At 48.5% G+C, this 17,974-nt stretch overlaps 1 protein-coding gene across 5 annotated transcripts in view; it reads right to left on the bottom strand.

The window, feature by feature from the left end:
* Positions 1-3,178: 3,178 nt before the first annotated feature.
* Positions 3,179-17,974, bottom strand: part of TNFRSF21 (TNF receptor superfamily member 21) — a 37,299-nt gene continuing 22,503 nt past the window's right edge. For 3 of the 5 annotated variants that reach the window (XM_054630311.2, XM_077175159.1, XM_077175161.1), the window contains exons 4-7: positions 16,692-16,966; positions 9,650-9,703; positions 6,975-7,194; positions 3,179-6,106 (exon numbers count right to left, since the gene is read on the bottom strand). In XM_054630311.2, coding sequence (XP_054486286.2) covers positions 5,877-6,106; positions 6,975-7,194; positions 9,650-9,703; positions 16,692-16,966 — 779 coding nt within the window. In that variant the 3' untranslated portion in view covers positions 3,179-5,876. The remainder of the gene's footprint in view (positions 6,107-6,974; positions 7,195-9,649; positions 9,704-16,691; positions 16,967-17,974) is intronic. The other 2 variants (XM_077175162.1, XM_077175160.1) reach the window with 1 other exon arrangement.

The following is a 17,974-nucleotide window of genomic DNA, read 5'->3' as shown; positions in this document are numbered from 1 at the left end:
CCATTCTTGCACATCCTTAGGGGGTGTGACTAATGGGAGGCTTAATTCATCTTTACTGTCCAGATTGTTTAATTTTTGGGGTGGTTCCCATGCCTAATTTCAGCTCAGGAGAGCTCACAGGCTGCCAGCCTGCTTGCAGGGCCCATCCAGGGAGCAGAGGGCAGGTGGGTGCTCCCTCCCCACAGGTCAGTTTGGTGGTGACATCTGGCCTGGAAGTTGGCAGAGCATCAGTGCATCCTCTTCCCATCACTGCCAGTCCTTGCTCCACCATCCTCCTGCCACAGAAATGATGCCCAGGTGCAGGGAAAGGTCCTTGAGAAAGGAGGAAAAGGAGAAAAAACACAGATGGAGGAAAAAATTTGGGTTTCACCATTGTGGACAGCTGTGATTTTCAGTTCCCTGGCCCTGTGGAGTTGTTTTGCTCTACAAAGTCAAATTGCTCCATGCCCCAGTATTGTGTCTTTCTTCCATCAGTGTTATGGGCATCAGGGCAGAGAGAAGGAGCATCCCTGCTCTGGGGAGACAGGACAGGCTGGGGGAAAAGGCAGGAGTGAGTGGTTTTCTCTGGGAGGGATAGGGACTGAAGATAGAGGACAGGCTGCTGTCTCTCTGGAGCTGGACCTTCCTCCCAGCTGCACTTGCTGAGATGGGGTGAGAGGAAGACAAAAAATCTAACCAGGGAGCCAGCATGGCCATAGATTTATAACCAGCTCAAAAATCTCACTTAAAGGGCAAATTAATTAATGGAAAGCATGGTTTGGGAACATTGGAACATTTGGGAACATTGCCTCCATCCTTCCCTTTTTCCTGGGGGGACGGGAGCTGTCAGGGCAGGACTTTTCTCTGAATTTCACCCTGAATTTTTTCTGATCAATTTTCTTATGTGGAATTTGATCTCTGTCCTTCAAATTTCCCCACTTGAAAATGACAATAACACTGCCAGTCTCAGTAGAAAGGCACCTGGAGCTCTGCTCACCAGGGAGAGTGGCAAGACAGCTTGTTATTCTTAAAATAAATTATCAGTAAGAGAAGAAGCCACAAAAAGCATTCATCAGCTTTTGAAGGACCCTGGAAGATCAATGGTTTAGTTTGTATCATTCTTGCCAAGTATTAGTCTGGAAAACTCAGAGCTGCCAGAAACAAAGTCAGGCAGATTAATGTCCAGCCCCAGTCCCAGTTTCCCGCTGAGCCTGACAGGTCCTGGCAAAAGCTCCTGTGCCCAGAAATGTATTTTGAGACCATGCTTATAGATTATTCCCTTCAAATTAAATCCAGATGAAGTTAATCTCATCCATAGAGGGCAGAGAGCAGACAGGTGAAGCTGGTGCAGCAGCCAGGGGGTTCCCCTGAGAGGATTGGAGCAGAAACTGGGGAGCAGGAGCAGAGACACAAGTGTGCATTGGCCACAAGGGCTTGGGGCATGGGGCAGCAACTGTGAGCTGCCAGAAACACCCACAGCTTCCACAACAGGCAAGGCAAGTCCTCCATTATCCACCCAGCTCCCTCCACCCCAGAAAGTAAGGAAAATTTAATTAGACTATCCCAAAGAAACTATAAAGCTCATGGATGCTCACACAGAGAAGCAGCAGCCGTATCCTAAATGGTGTGATAAACACCTCAGGGGGTGCCATCAGGCAGGTGCTTAATGAGTACACAAATGATAGCTCTTATTTCTCCTCCATCTTCCCATTTCCTACCAGTTGCCCGGGGAAACTTCCCCCTCGAGGCACTCACAGGAGCAAAGTCCAAGAGGAGAAAAAACCAGATGCAAACCCTTCATGGTGTAAAGTTTGTGGCTAAGCGATGTCAGGGGAAGATTTTGGGGTGAGCTGTGCCTGTACCAACCTGCCTCCCTGCCATGCACTGCACAGCTCAGCCCTGTGGCCCCAGTGATGAGCACAGACCCCCAAATATCCCCCAGATCCCACAATACCCCCACATCCCACACTGAGCTTGCAGGACACCCTCAGCATCGCCTCTGATGTCCCCACAAGTTGTTCACACAAAGGCTGCCCAGACCATCCCTCCTGCACAAACACTGATGCAATCCAGAGATTTGGCTGATATTCAAGGAACCAGAGGGGTAAATGATCTCCCAGAAGACCCCGGGGTGCTTTTCCAACCGGGATGTGAGCAGCCACACCCAGAGGGTTGCAATTAATTCCCCATTAGCATAAACTCCAATTTGGCCAAGGTAGGAGGAAAGTGCACAAGATGTCTTGTTCTTCTGCAGAGAGCTCATGCAACTCATGGGGTAAAAAAGAAAAAGAGAATTTAGAAATACAATCCCAATGCTCATTTGCACTGGAGGAATTAAAAGGCCCTGATCAGCAGAGCCAGCCCATGCTGAGGATGCCAGGCTGTGCTGGAGGCATCTCTGGAGGGCTTTGTCCCAGCAAACACTGTCACCCTAAGGTGTAATGCAATGTCCACAACTCATAGTCCAGCCCCAGCAAGCAGGGCTGGGGCAGCAAACATTTTGTGCAACCCACACCAGAAATTTCAGTCTCTGCTCTGAAGATGCCCACAGCAGGCAGAGGAGGCTGTGCCCTCATCATGCTTCCTTGTGCCTCTGATTCCACAGGCACTGCCACCCAGGACTGCCACCCCAGCACCCAAATTCTACCCCTCAAACACCATGACTGAGCAAGGCCAGGCAAGGAGCAAACCCCACCTCTCACCTACAATGCACTCTCAAGTACATTTTCAATGCAGATTTTGTAAAAAATGCACTTTTATGCATATCACATATATTTATAAAGATCTTTATATTCACACCTTTACCTTTTTAGCCAAAGACTTCACCCATTTGAGATGCACATCACAGTTTGTGCATTGCCCACGGTGCCTTGACTAAGACAAAGATGAGAACAAGGACAATCTCTGCTGCCATGGAGTTATGCCTCCAGGTCATGAACCCATTGATCCCACCTGCCAGGTTTATTTTCTTAAGGCTTAAGAGAGCTGGCTCAGAGGAAGGGTGGGGGCACAGGGCTTGTGGCTCCTCACACCACCCACGCTGCCAGGAAATACCCTGCCTGTATGTGGGGCTCAGCTGCTCTCAGATATTTTTTCTCTACACGCCCCCAGAGACAGAAAATATTTATATACTATACACCTGTAAAAATATATAGTCATAAGGTAGGAAAATATGTAAATATAGAAATAGCACAATATATTAAAATATTTTTGTAGTTTATCTAAATATATAACGTATTGATAAATGTATAATAAATATACTGTACACACATATACATATGCATGCAACAAAAAGTTGGAAATCTGAAATGACAGAGCCAGGGAAAAGGTCAATATCCAGGTGCAATTAAAGAAAGGAACCATGCTGGAAGTGTGCACAGCACAGAGCCAAGGATTGCCCAGGTCCTGGCCACATCCACGACCTGCCATCCAGATGAATTAAATGCATCCCAACAACCCAGGGAACCAAACAGCTTCCTTGTGCCTCCTCAGCAGCTCCAGGCCAAGGCACCTCCACAACATGCCTGTTTTGTGGTGTCTCTTCAGCTGGCTAAATCCTCTTCCCAGGACTGGTTTTCTTCTCGCTTTACCTTCAAAGCCCATCAGAAAATGAGTGGCTGTCAGGACAGGAAGTGCAGCTGCAGGGTGGGGTTGGTGGTTCCTGGGAGGGTGGCATGATGGCTGTACTGCTTACACCTCATGCATTTACATGGGAGAACCTGGACCACCAGAAAAAGACAATTTTTAACTTCCCAGCTGGACTTGCTCCAAGAACCTGCTGAGGATAATTTAAAGCCAACTATTGATTGAGCCCAGAACTGCATGCCTTCCCTCCCCTTACCAATTCTTGCCCAGGTGGATCAACCACCACTGGTCCCAACACCTCCTGCCAACAGGCCAATACTGGGTTCCACCTCAGAACTGCAGGCACCGAGAGCTAAATGTTTCATTGTCACCAAGGGAAAACTCTACCCCAGAGCTCCCAATAAAGGCTCTTGCTATTTCACACTATATTTCATCTGTGCATGTGTTGAAAAGTTTTAATCATGTACCTATGTATAGTCCTGCACCAGCAATTTCCAGTGCCAGTCAGAAGGAAAACACAGCACCCTCAATAACAGAAATCACTCTGGAACCAAGTAAACAAAATGACAGTCTTATAAACCAGAAGCATTTTTCCCATTAAGGATTCAATTTGTAGGCAGAATAACAAGGGATGAGTTATTTGGCAGTTTAGAGTTTAAAGACATGGGCAATGTAACAGCGACAGAAATGCTGTGACTGCAAGACCTTCGCTCGGGAGTGACTCAGCACAGCAGCTGCTTCCTGGAAAATTAATACTTCAGGCTCCCCAAAATGCCCGCAAAGACTTTGAGAGTTTGCAAAAACCAGCCCTGGAAGCCCCATCAGCCATCTGATCTGTCACTGCTATGGGGATTAGCACAGGCTCCCCACCCCAGCACAGGGTGGGGACCTGCTGGGAGCTCCAGCAGCGACCGTGGGGACTCAAGGCAGTGCTACCAACAGACAGCAATCATGTTTTGGCCTCAAAGCCACCTCCTCACAACCCCCAAACTGCAAAATCCCCCTCATCACCATGGGCACCCCAAAAAAGCCCCTCCCCCAACCCAGGTGTCCCCGAGCAGAGGCAGCTGTTAAGGAGGTTAACACAGAATTGTGTCAAGTAACAAACACCTAGTATTTATTAATAAATTAGTACACCGGAAGGCAATTTTTCAATTCATTCCCCTCTTCCCCCACTCCCACCCCTTCCCATGGGGCAGCTCATGCCACCCTCATACCATTATTTCTTCAAATTGAGCATAGTACAGACTGTTCGTTACGGGAGCATAATAATTGCAAATATAATCAGACAGACTTTTTACGATGCAGCTTTTTGTCCCCCATACCCCCCACCCCCGACCTCTTTTAATAAAAAGTGAAGTGTGATTTGAAGATACTATTGAGACCACATAAGGTCTTTGGAGAACTTATCGGCCACATCTGTATAAAAAACAAGAGACACGAGTGTAAAAGCATAGCTTGGTTTAAGTCTTACAGCACGAGGAGAGTGGGACCAGTGGTGGCCTTCGCCTCCCCACGTCCAGCACCGGCTCCCTTTGGGGCCCCACCATTCCCACACGTGGCAAGGCAGGATAACTCCTTACATTCAACTGAAGGCAAAGGATCTTTCCACTGCCTTGAAGGTTGGTGGGGCTTGACCCTTTTCCTTGTGGTTTAAGCGCTTCTGCTGTAGCACATTAGGAGCGCGATGCGTTGTCCGGGTGAAAACCATACAATAAATAACCGTGCTAGTAAAATCTCAGCAATGGATATGAGCCAAACAAGAGTACATCAAAAAAAAAAGTCAGCTCGGGTGGGAAGCTTAGCTGCGTTAAGAGACAGTAACCAGCAACAATTGGGGTGGGATTTTTGCGTGATTTTGCCATTTACTGCCCTGAGGCGAAGGGAAGTGGTGGGAGATGGTCACTCTGAGCGACAGCTTTGACAGAGGAAGAGGATTACAGAGCAATCCCCAATGTGATGTGTTAGATTACACCAGATTGGTGGTCTTTCAGTTCATTAACTGCAGTTTTGGATTTTTTTGTTTGTTTTCTTTTTTTTAAAGTGCATTGTCTGATCTGATTGGAATGAGAACAAGGAGAAAAGAGGCTCGGGGAGGGGGCAGAGGCTGCAAAGACTCGGACTGAGCAATAGAGTTACGGTGGAGGGGTGCAATGCTGGCAAACTGCACCCCCCCAAAAAAACCAAGGACACCTCAATGAAAATACTGGCCGTATATTCTACAAAAAATCCCGCCTGCGTATTGTTGGTCATCTTAACGAGTGCCAAGCTAGATCTAGCAGATATTCGGAGAGCGTGCGGTGACCCAGTGCCTACAGTAAATCGGGAAGGTGGCTATAGACAGAGTCCAGGAGGGTCTGGCTGGCTTCCTGGCTCTTGACTCCAGCGATCTCAAATAGCCTGTCCAGCTTGTCTTCGGCCTGCGGGATCTCCTCGATCACGTGGAGCTCCTCGGGGTTGAGGATGTGCAGCATGTCGTCAAAGATGGGCTGCAGGTCGCATGGGTCCAAGCGCACCTGGCGCAGGACGGTGTCCTTCTTTTCTGTAGGAGGAAAGGGATTGATCAAGGAACTCTCCAAGAAACCTCTGCTAACCAGGGCTTGTTCTCAGCCCATCCCCTGATGGCACCTCTGGAGAGGGACATGCCACAGGGAGAACTGAGGGCAAAGGTGGAGGGTGACAAATGATGGGGATGAGGGAAGATGGAGAAGGCAGTGCTGCTGAGACACCTCAGCCAGGATCCTGCAAGAGCAAACACAGCATTTGTAAATGCTGAATGGCCAATTCGGAAAAGTGAGGACAGGAGGGGAGCCAAAAAAGCTGAATCCTGCTCTTTCAAGTTGTTTTCGTTGGGTCAGCTTTATTTTCATACCCAAGTATAAATTTGGTAGATTGACTGAGCTCAGTGTTTCACCTTCATCAGAAATTAAATGCAGCAAGTTAAATGCAGTAAATTAAAGCCCCTAAAACAAAGAGGGGTGACTAATGGTACTTCATTAGCAAAGAGGACCAAGAATAAAAAAAAATTTTAAAAACCCAAAACAAGAATCAGTCTGGAAATTACATTCTCGGATTTAATCTCATGCAGAAATGCACTGGCCAACGCAAGAGCCAAAAGTCAGGAGAAACACCCCCAAACACCCAGAGATGCTACAACTTCCCTAGCAGAACTTCAAAGAGTTAAAAGCCTTTAAAGATGTTTTTCTGTCTCAAATTTTTATCATCTTTGTTAACAGGATATTCTGGTCGGGAACAAGGATGTGATAAGCGTATCCTGGAGAGCCAGTTTTCCCAATTATTTACTTTAATGATATCATGCGTTGGGCAGCTCTACCACGTGTGCTGACCACATGGGACACACCATGGCGTCCCTTCTGTCCTCCCACTCTGCCCTGGGTTGCTTTTGGTACCTTTGGTAATAAAAGAGCCTGTCCGGCTGAGCGCGGAGGAGCCGCTGGAGGTGGAGTCGCAGCGCAGGAGAGGCTCGGCCTCGTCAACAAAGAAGCATTTCTTCTCAGAAGGAGAGGGCTCCACGGTGAGCACGGCCGCCTCGGGGGGCTTGGGGCTGGGCGTGGGCGCGGGGCTCACCGGGCTGGGGCTCACCGGCAGCGCCAGCTTGTCACCTTCCAGCTTTGGGGGGAGGAAACAGAGGGAAAGTTAACTGGGGGGACGCTATGCAATGGGTAACGCCCAAACCCACCTGCACCCCAGCTTTCAAAACACTCCAGCCCACCCTCTGCTGGCCCACAACAGGCACAGGAGATGGCCTGGGGTAGACATCAGCACTGGCATTTGGCAGATCAGGCAGGAGCAGTAACACAACCCACACCCTTGGGACACCTGGTAGGAGCAACCACTGCACCAGGATCACACGTGCAACCTCAGCACAGCATTTTAGGTGGGCCCTCCTTCTCAGACTCAGTTTATTAAAAGCTAAAGCACAGCTCTTGGAGGCAAGAGGTGATGATGCCCAAAAGCTGCTCCACACCTGTTGTTTGCTAAAAGCTGGCTCCACAGCTCCAGCCAGGAGTGCCAAGGCAGCAAGGCAAGGGCTGTGAGACCCTTCAGGGATCTCCAATGCAGCACATGGCTCTGACCAGCTCCACATCAAATTAATGATCTGTTTTGCCCCATCTCATCCTTGCTCCTGTGAGCATCCCATTAAAGCCTGATGGAAAAGTCCATCCCACCAGCCTCCAAATTCAGAGCAAGGAAGGACAGGCAGGAGCTGGCACTGACCACAGTGTCACCCAAGTGCCTTTGCTTTTTCCTGTCCTGGATGTGAGCTAAGGGCAAATGTTCAGCTGCACAGTTCTGAAGACATCAGGAGAAGCAAGCACTGCTGGGAAGCACAGCACTGGAAAGCAGCACCATTTGACAAGTGACAGGTGACAAGAGACAGGACAAGATGAAATGGCCTCAACCTGTGCCAGGGGAGGTTTAGATTGGATATTAGGAAAAATTTATTCACCAAAAGAGTGGTCAGGAATTGTAATAGGCTCTCCAGGGAAGTGGTGAAATCACCATCCCTGAAGGCATTAAAAAAACATGTGGCAGCTGGGGACATGGTTTAGTGGTGGACTTGGCAGTGTTGGGTTAAGGATTGAACTTGATGATCTTAAATGTTATTTCCAACCTTAACAATTCTATGATTCTATGAATTTGGGTGCTGGTGTGAACCTGCTTCCTATGCTGACTGTACTCTGCATGTTTCTTCTTGAAACTTCTTCCCACCTCCAAGACAGTAGCGAACATTATCTATCCTCCTCTGCCTCTCAACATCCCCTCAGGGTGCAAATCTCAAGCAGAGCATTCCTTGTTCCCACTCCCTGCAGGTCACCAAGTCCTTCTAAACAGGTTATTTTAAGGGCCATCCAATATTTAACCTTTTTCCCCAACCTTGTGTCCCTGCTTGACCTGCCAGGGAAAAGAATTGCAAGCCCTGTCCCCATGCAATTCCCTCTCCCAACAGCATTTCACAACCCTGTTTTCTCCTACAGAGGGGAGATCAGGCTATTCCTGCTAACAAGCTTTTGCCTACAACCCAGAAATGAAATGCAAAATTGGGATTAAAGGCTGTGGGAAAGGGAGCTGCTGAGCCACCTCCGCGCCGGCATGGATGTGCCTGAACATTCCTCATCCGTGTCGAGGAATTCACCACCCACAAATCACATGTCTGCTGGGACGCCCATTAGTTCACATTAAATTAACATTGAAGCCTGTTCCTGGTAGAATAAAAGGGTTTTTTTTCTCCCCTCATTGAAAATAAACAGGGGAGGATTTGTTCTAGCACAGTGCATTACGCAATAGGCATGTTAAAAATAAAAGTCAGCTTTAATTTTTAATTAAAAGAATCTGCCTTCTCCCCTGAAATTCCCTTTCCAGTACAGCACATCATGGAGAATCAGCTATGGCCATTAAGGGGGAATGTCAAGGGAAGGACCAGGACAGCAGCACTTTCCAAATTGTAATATGCTCTGATATCCCCTTTAAAAATAATATAGGCTTTAGGGGTTAGTTTTGCCTTGTGCAGCTCATCTACCTCATATTTAACCACAAACCCACCTACCAATTCCCAAAAAGGATCCTGATGACCGAGCAACAATTGGCCAAGGGAGGGCAGGGAGCAGACAGCTGCCCCAGCTCTGTCTTCCCAGAACCAACTCATTTGGAGTTTAATTAAACAGCTGCTAAAACACGCCAGGAAAGACAAAATCACCCGAGGTTATTTGACTGTAGCTGTCCCGGGAGCCCAAAGCTTTCCAAATAGCTGAACAGTTGCAAGCTTGAGGCAAAGCAAACAGGATGCTTGGATGTGTGTTAATGTTTAAACCACAGGAAAAAAGCAACTGGGAATGAGGGCTTGGAAAGACCAGGGAATGCAAAAGGCTGCTGTGAGGTGAAGCCTGTGGAATAGGTGTAAAAACATACTATTCATAGCCTGTGACTCACTGCATTGAAACCACCTTGGCCATTCCTATTTTTATGAGTGGTGACTGGGTGAAACCAAGCTTTGGCTGGGGAAAAAAACCCCAAAAAACCCTCTTGCAACCTTTTGCCTTTCCAGAACTATGGGATTTCTCACCTTTACATCCTCATTGATGGGCTCCTGCACTTGCCACTGAGCCTGCATCTGCACCTGCAGAGAGAGACACATGGGACACTGTTAGATGCACAGTCCAGCACGGAAACCAAAGGCACTGCAGTGGCTTTGTCACAACAGCAGCTTCCTACAACCCATCAGAGGTGCTCTGCCAGGTTTTGTCTTTTTTTTTTAGTTTTTTCTTTTTTTGAGCACTGCACCAAGAGATTTTCAATGCCAAAAAATATTAATTTAAAAAATCCTAAAAGCTCCTGTGTACTGCAGTACTTTAGACTGCGGTTCAAGCACCAGCATCCTCTTGGATCCCAATGCATCTGGGAGGGTGCTCTAAGCAGCTCTAAGCAGGGTGTCTGAAGGTCCTTCCTAAAAGGAAGAAAAGGGGACAGAAGGGGATAGGGACAGGAGGAGAGAAGAGGACAGAAGAGGATGGGTCAGGAGAAGACACAGGCCTGGCTTTGTTTTCTTTCACAGCTGCTGTCACCAGCTCTGTTTGAACGGGTTGGTCCCATTTGCTGCCTCCGTTTTACAGTACTGCAATAAAAGCTTAGCTCAGACAAACAGAAACTGCAGCTGCTGTGCTAATATTAGGAAGGAGCAGCAGCAGGCACTAAAAAACACCCTTCCCTCAGGCGATGCTTCCCAGCAATTCCTCCTGCCGCAAGCAGGCAGGAACAAAGGCGGGTGGCAGGCTGGCTGCTGCTGCTGAGGGTGGCTGTGCACCCTCTGGGATGTGGGGGGGATAAATTTAGCACCGAGGCAGTCACTTCCCAGATTCCCTGCCAGAAGATGACACCCGACTGACACCAGCCCTTATTCCCAGGTCTGTTATGCCTCTGTAGGGAATGCGGCAGGAAAAACCCCGGCACATGGAGCAGGGTGGGCTGGGCAGCAGCCCAGGTGATGCTGCAGGCAGAGTGGTGCTGGTGTGGAATGCTCTTGCTGTGGACCCCACAGGGGTAGGTAGGGAGGATCCCTGTGGATCAGCAGTTTCATGGTGCACAGGGTGTTTGTGTGGGGCACACAGGGGGCACACAGACCCTGGCAGGTTAAACACCTTGGCAGGGCCATGAGGTCTCGCCGAGGTGTCAGAGAAGGGCAGTGATGGTGTGTGGTGCTGCAGAGCAGAAGGCATGTCCCTGCCAGGATGGGAAGACCAGGAGGGTGCTGGGGTGGGAAAGCCCAAATTTCCTCTCTGTGCCCTTCACCCCACACATGTGGTTTCAGGAGAATGCTCGACCCCTCTCTGTGGTGGAGCCTCTTCCCTTAACACAAGGCAGCCCTGGGGAGGAGGGATCAAGCCAAGCCTCAGATGACTCAGGATGGGCAATGCTGGGTCTGGGCAGGGTTTAGATGCCACAACCAAAACTGCAGCCACCCACGGAGGAAACGGCTCTTCCCCATCAACCCTGCCCTGGCTTTCTGTGGGCCGAGTGCTACTCAAGCAGATAATTTCTTCAGGAGAGCCTCTGGTGGCTTCTCCTTTCTGTGGATTTGCCCACTCACTTTTTCAACTCAAACCATAATGAAGAGGTGATGAAACCCTGATGAAGAAGTTCCAAACCCAATTACAGGCTGAGTTAGTCGATACTGAGTTTGGCTAGCAGAAGAAACCATCTTCTAGTTTCCTCTTATGCTCCCAAACCCATTACACTGCAAACACAGAGACCCCAAGAGATGTGGCCACCACTGCAGGGAAGCCTCAATATCACTGCATATACAAAGTTTATATTGTTGTGTTTATGCTGCTTCTCTTTGCATTATTTTATGAATTATTACATTTTGTTTATTGCACATTCTCCAGCATAGTTCAAACCCAATGCCAGTTTGCTGAAAATCAAGTCATGGCTTAGAGCAAACCTGGAGCAATGCCCACTCCAGCAAAACCCAGCCAGCCCTACACCTTCCCCAGGGCTCTGGCCACTTCACCTTACAGCTTTGTGCCTCAAATAAAACCTGATGTAACTCCAGAAAGCAATTTTGTTATTTTCCTGGCTGCCTGGGCACTTCCCAGCCCTCAGACCACAGGCCCTTCTGGCTGGGAAATCCATCCAACAGCTTTACTCACTCCAGTGCTGGAACATGAACACAGCACAAACTTAATTCCTAATTTCTGGGCCCAGCCCAGTCCTGCATTGCCACAAGAGGAAGTGAAGGGGATGGGTGGGAGCTGACAGGGGCTGAGTTTGAGGAACACTATGTCAGGCTCTTGACTTCCCCCTCAGGGTTTTGACCTGTGAAAGAGCAAGAGATGGAGCCACAAGGCCCTGCCACAGCCACGTGCCTGGACATGGGGTTGCTTTCACATCCTCTTCTCCTCTGAAATACCCCAAAACCCCACAGCTTAACCTCACACCAGCCCCAGCCTTGACACATCTGCTGACTCAGGGGATTACATGCAGCATGAAATTAGCCACAAAACTGAACCTTCCTGGGCTTGGGGCTGTAGCCTTCCCCTCTCCACTTTCAACATCTCCCTTATTCATGGTTTGGGTTCGTTTCTCAGCTTTGCTGAGGCTGTGCTGCTGAATGCCCTGAGTGAGGCTGTTTGCTTCCCTTCCATCCAGCCCCTGAAATATTTCAGCCAAGGCCAGCAGAGCCATAAATAAAACACTAAGAGCTTAAAGCACTGCTCACAGCAGGACACTCAGGGGAGCCAATGCAGCCCAGCTATGCCAGCTCCACCCCAGGCCAGCCCAGGTGAGCGCAGAGCCCCGTGGCAGCTGCAAAATGCTGCTATGCACCACACACAAAAAAATCTCATTACCCAGTGGATACTGGTAAAAATCAGTTTTTCTGATTTTAACCCCAAAAATGGAGAATTGCAGTTTGCTGGGATGGCAGGAAGAAATCTCTCCCTTCTTCCCCCCCCACTCTTTCCCCTGTTTTTGTTGTCAGCAGCACTAATTTGGGATGTGCCTGTGCCTGATAAGCAGTGCCTAGGCTTGCCTCTGCCTGGCAAACCTGCCTGTGAGGGGACAGATTTTGCAAACCTTGAGTCCAACAAACATTTGTGGCCAGGGCCAGGCTTTAAAAGGAGCCCTATGAGTTAAATGCACCCCTAAAAACCTTTCCACAGCTTCTGCATTCACTGTATTTTCTGGCTCAGCTGCAAAAAACCCCGAGCGAAATGATTCAGAGGGCTAATCTCGGTTTAACCTAAATTCATCCAGTGCCATGCAAAACCAGCATAATCTCCCACAGCTAAAAAAGCAGGCAAGTCTGTAGTGGAGCTGTTCCTCACCTGGAGGAAAATGTTCCTGTTTCATGCTGTAACACTCCAGAGACTCCCATAATTCCCTATTCATATCAGGGGTTGTAAATATTGGGATTTCAGAGCACAAAAGGCTGCTGAGGGAACAGGGCACTACAAGAGAGAGCAGCCTTGCCTCCATAGGTTTTACAAGCTGAAGGCAGACACCAGATAAAGGATTAAAGAGAAGGGTGCAATAGTGGGTGGGATGAAATATGTTTAGGGTACTGATTTGCCATCTGACAGCTACAGCATTCAGTAACAATTTTTACCCATGACTTGGAGTTATGAGTGCTTTCTTACAACACAGGGATTGTGCAGAGAGATGGGGAAACTCTGTTTTGCACCCAGGGATGCTGGGCAGAGCCAAAGGCATCCCAGACAGCACAGCCATCCATGCATCCATCCCTCCTGGGCCCATGTAGGATACACCAGCACACGTTGGAGACTCACTGCTGGCTCAGGTCACCCTAGGGGCATCATGCTGTTACCTGGACTCACAAAATGGTTCGGGTTGGAAGGGATCTTAAAGCTCATCTTGTTCTAACACCCTGCCAGGGGCAGGGACACCTTCCTCTAGACCAGGCTGCTCCAAGCCCCATCCAGCCTGGCCCTGAACACTTCCAGGGATGGGACATCTACAACCTCTCTGGGCAGCTTAGCTACAGGAGGATGCATGCATTTGCATTGCTTATGAGAGTCCTCACTCCCCTTGCAGAACCAAAAACTCTTTTCATTCTTTTTTGCTGTTTTAGGGGGTTTTTTTGCAAGACTCCTTCTGCAGGGCTGGAGACCACAGCACCCACTCTTACCACCAACAGGGTGACCCGTTCCTCCAGATCAAACAACTTTGGTACAGAGAGAAACTGCCTCAATTTATCTGTGTTTGGATAGACAAATCACCCAGAGTCAAACCTCTATTAGCTCTAATTAAAGGCTTTCCAACCAGCAGATTTAAAAAACCCCAAAGATCAACCTCCATGCCTGCTCCTGGCACCGAGCTCTTGGCTTCCTGGCCTGCTGTGAGGATGATGAGCCAGCAGCACAATTCTCCAGGGATTTGGTCTCTAATGCACAAACTGCTTCCCCCATTCCCTGCAGGGCTGTTGTATCACCACCCACACTGACAGCACAGGAGCCAGCTCAGGGAGAGGAGGCAGACAGGTTCCAGCAGGCAGCACCTCACAGAAACACAATGTACTGCCCTGCTGGATCTGTACCCTGGGGTGCTGCCAGGCTGTGACATCCCACACACGGCTCCAGGATCTCCAGGGCAGGGCAATGGCCAACTCCTAAGGTTGATCATGAGGGATGCTTATCTGAAAAAGCCCAATGAGATGAATAGGGAAACAGGATGTGACAGTTTGGGTGAATTTGTTAAAAAACAACTCCTTTGCTGAAATTAGCCAAATTTCTCATGTGGACTCGAGCCACCTGCTTGGAAGATCAACAACACAATTGTACTCATTTCTAGAAAAACAAGTGAGACTGATGGGGAACCACCCCAGGGTCCAGGTATGTTGGACACTGGAAAAGACAACACGCTGTTTTAAAAAACAAAGAGACACAGGAAAGCTGTTTGGGAGGTCCAGGAGACTTGCATACAGTTATCCTTGAAATTTGGATTTGCTCATTCTCTGGAACATCTGCTTGCTGTATTTTCAGAGTTATGGGCACAGCTTGTGTTTACTCCATCATTGGGAGTACTCACCCTGACAGGTCACCCCATAAACTCTGCTCCTGGAGCCACCACCTGCATTCTGTACTGCTTGATAAGCACAACCTGATGGTCTTGGCCAAAAGAGCCAGGGGCATTCAGCACTGCAGAGCCCAAGTCTGTTAATTATGTGTCGTGCTGAGGAACAAGTCCCGTGTTTTATCCAATGTCCTTGCCCAGAGCTTTGTCCCAGTATTCAAAGTCAAAGCAGTAAATACAAGGACACAGGTTACTACCTGCTCCAGGAGAGCAAGAGGACAACATGTCCTTCTGGGACAGTGCACATGCTGGAAACTGTAACTCATATGTGCAAAATGGCAATTTTCTCTGCCTCACTTCTCTTCCTAAACATAGCTTTATCTTAGGTTTTTAAATTTTATTTTTTCCACCAATTAGAAGGCCACATGCTATTAGTTACCAGGAGCTGAAAGGAAAAAACTAGCAGCTGAGCAGGAGAGATCAGACAACCGGCAAAGCCCACCTATCCAAGATTTGGGCAGGATGTTCAGCAAACACCTGACTCAGGGTCTCCCTGAAACACAAGCCCAGGGCTCCTGCCAACACATCTCAACTTCTGATTTCATACAATGGTCACAAGGGAATAAGGTGTTTAATACACTAAACAAAATAATTGATATGACACAGTGAAGGGATCAAACAAAATAATTTAAGATATGCAAAACAGTGAAGGGATCACAGTCCTTCATATAAGGGGAAGTTTTGTCGGTCAAACCAGAATTTGGGAATCCCTTGCCCTGATAAATGCTCTGTTTCATAAGCTCTATTGTGAGCAACATTCCACCCTGCCAAAGCCCCACCAAGAGCCCAGAGATGTCTGCAAGCATTCACCTGCTCCCCTTTGGGTCGGGGTCAGTGCTAAGGCAATGGGAAATGTTTCACCAGCCAGTTTAGGGGGAACAGCCATGCCTCAACTACTGCCATCTCTACATGTTGTCCCACGGGCTTCTATGTTCAGAAAAAGCCCCACTCATCACCTTTACAAACACTTCTGGCAGACCACTGAGTTATCAGAGCCAAAAAACTGAAACAAGTAAGGCAGCAGCGGCCAAAACAAATCTGCAAAGGTCACAGAAGCACCTCCTGATGACTTACACTCAGCTGAGAACCTACTGCAGGATCTTCTGCAGCAATTTATTTATTCTCCCAAAATATGGGACCGTTTAAGGCCAGTGCTGGCAAAGAAGAGCAACAACTCTGGAGGACTGCATACATGGCCTCCCTCATGCCACCAGTCACCATCCTGGAGGAATCAACACTTTGTGCTCAAGGGTACTTGGCCCTTCTCACAAATCCACAGCATTTGAGCAAGTTTAAAGGGGGACATGTGGTGTTTGTGAGGTTTTTAGGATGAGGTGAGAGATGAGAATGTGATTTCATGTTCTCAGAAGGCTGATTTATTATTATATTATACTATATTATATTATATTGGATTGGATTGGATCATATTATACTAAAGAATGTTATACTAAAACTATATTAAAGAAAGAGAAAGGATACATCAGTAAGCTTAACAAGAATGATAATGAAAGCTCATGACTGACTCAGAGAGTCTGACACAGCTGGCTGTGATTGGCCATTAAGTTAAAACAATTCACATGGAACCAGTCAAAGATGCACCTGTTGGTAAACAATCTCTAGACCCAAGCAATCAGATAATTACTGTTTTCATTCTTTTCTGAGGCTTCTCAGCTTCCCAGGAGAGAAATTCTGGTGAAGGGATTTTTCAGAAAATATCATGGTAACAGGGATGCTTTTTCCTCCATGTTCCTGGCACAAGGGCTCAGGTACCAGATCCTCCTGGTGACCTCCAAAGATATCCACAAAGCACATGGAACTCTAGAGCCCATCAAAACTCTGACTGCGATTTGAGCAAACGTTACCAAAGCCTTGCTCAAAAGCAACACGTGGCTTCAATGCAAGTCCTCCCTGAAGAGAGGGAGCTACCAGGCCACGAGCTAAGCTCAAGGCCACAGCCATGTCCCACACCACCACACCTCACAAGGCAAGATTTACACCACAGCCCAGCCCGGCATTACCGGCGTTACCGGCGTGGTGTCCTCCATGAGGCCGCGGATCTTCTCCACGACGTCGTTGCGGCGGTGCTGGCGCAGGGCGCTGATGAGCTGGGCCAGGCTGGCCTCGGGCCCGCGGATGGTCCAGTGCTGCAGCGCGGCGTAGGCGCGCTCGTGGTCGGCCGCGTAGCCGTTGGAGAACGCCGCCACCTCCCGCTCGCTGGCGTTGCACAGGAACTGGTAGATGTCCTTCCACTGGCTCCCCACCTGGGCTGCCACCAGCTTGAGAATGTCGATGCCTGCGGGGCAGAGAAGCCACAGGTGAGGAAGGGGGATCTGCAGACATCAGGTCTAGCAGAGCTTCTCTCATCCCCAAATGGCCACGCTTTGCTTTTCTTGGGTAGGTCTTTGAGATTTTGTTGCAATTATTATCATTATTATTGTTGTTTTAACACCTTTTATGGGTTCAGGCTGCAGAGAAGCAGCACCAATAACATGTTCAACAGCTACTATGCATGTAAAGGGTGATAAACCCATCAGTTAATCCAACACATTCTACACTCTGATCCAACACACTGAATCCAACACACTCTACTCTTCTGATTTACTAGTAAATCAGAATTTACTTGTAAAATCTCCTGCACTCTTCAGCACAGGAAGACCCTGGGTACTCAGCCACCACGCAGCTGCAGGAACAGGGCAGAAGAGCACAAGCTCACCCACACACCTGCACTGCAGCCACACACCTGCACTGCCTTGAGAAAGAGCTGGATTAAGAGGTGAGTGACCAAAGCACCTCTATAAAGATGAGTATTTCCATAACAAGTGCATACAGCAGCTAGGAATGCATTCAGAGCCATTTCCAGTGCCGACAGGCAGGATGACTCTGTCATGAGGTGGGAGACTGTGCCAGGTGAGCGTTGGGTGAATGGAAGATCTGCTAGGACACTAGAGAGCAAAAAGGCAGAGTTTCCGCCAAAAAAGCACTTGAGATATCCTGGCTCAAGACCGTGAGGGTTTTCTCTGTGTAGGTCAGTGAGCAATGCAAACAGCACACTTATCCTTGAGTCTACTACAGGTCAGGAGCCTAAGATTCAAATAAAGCCATATCTCCTCCAAAATAACTAATTAACCCTGTTTTATCAAGCTGAGTAACACCTTGCTTCAAACAGCAATGTGAAGGGTCATCATCTGTGAGCTGCAAAAAGAAACTCACTTTTTCCAGAGAGATAACCACACCTCGAGTTTCCTCTTGAGCCATTGTGCCCCCATGGCTACAGGGAGCACTTCTCCTTCCCTCTGCGGGC

The sequence above is a fragment of the Agelaius phoeniceus genome, chromosome 3 (assembly GCF_051311805.1).
Source record: "Agelaius phoeniceus isolate bAgePho1 chromosome 3, bAgePho1.hap1, whole genome shotgun sequence".
Lineage (NCBI taxonomy): Eukaryota > Metazoa > Chordata > Aves > Passeriformes > Icteridae > Agelaius > Agelaius phoeniceus.
Note: the sequence above shows the minus strand (reverse complement) of the source record. Positions and strands in the feature narration are given on the sequence as shown.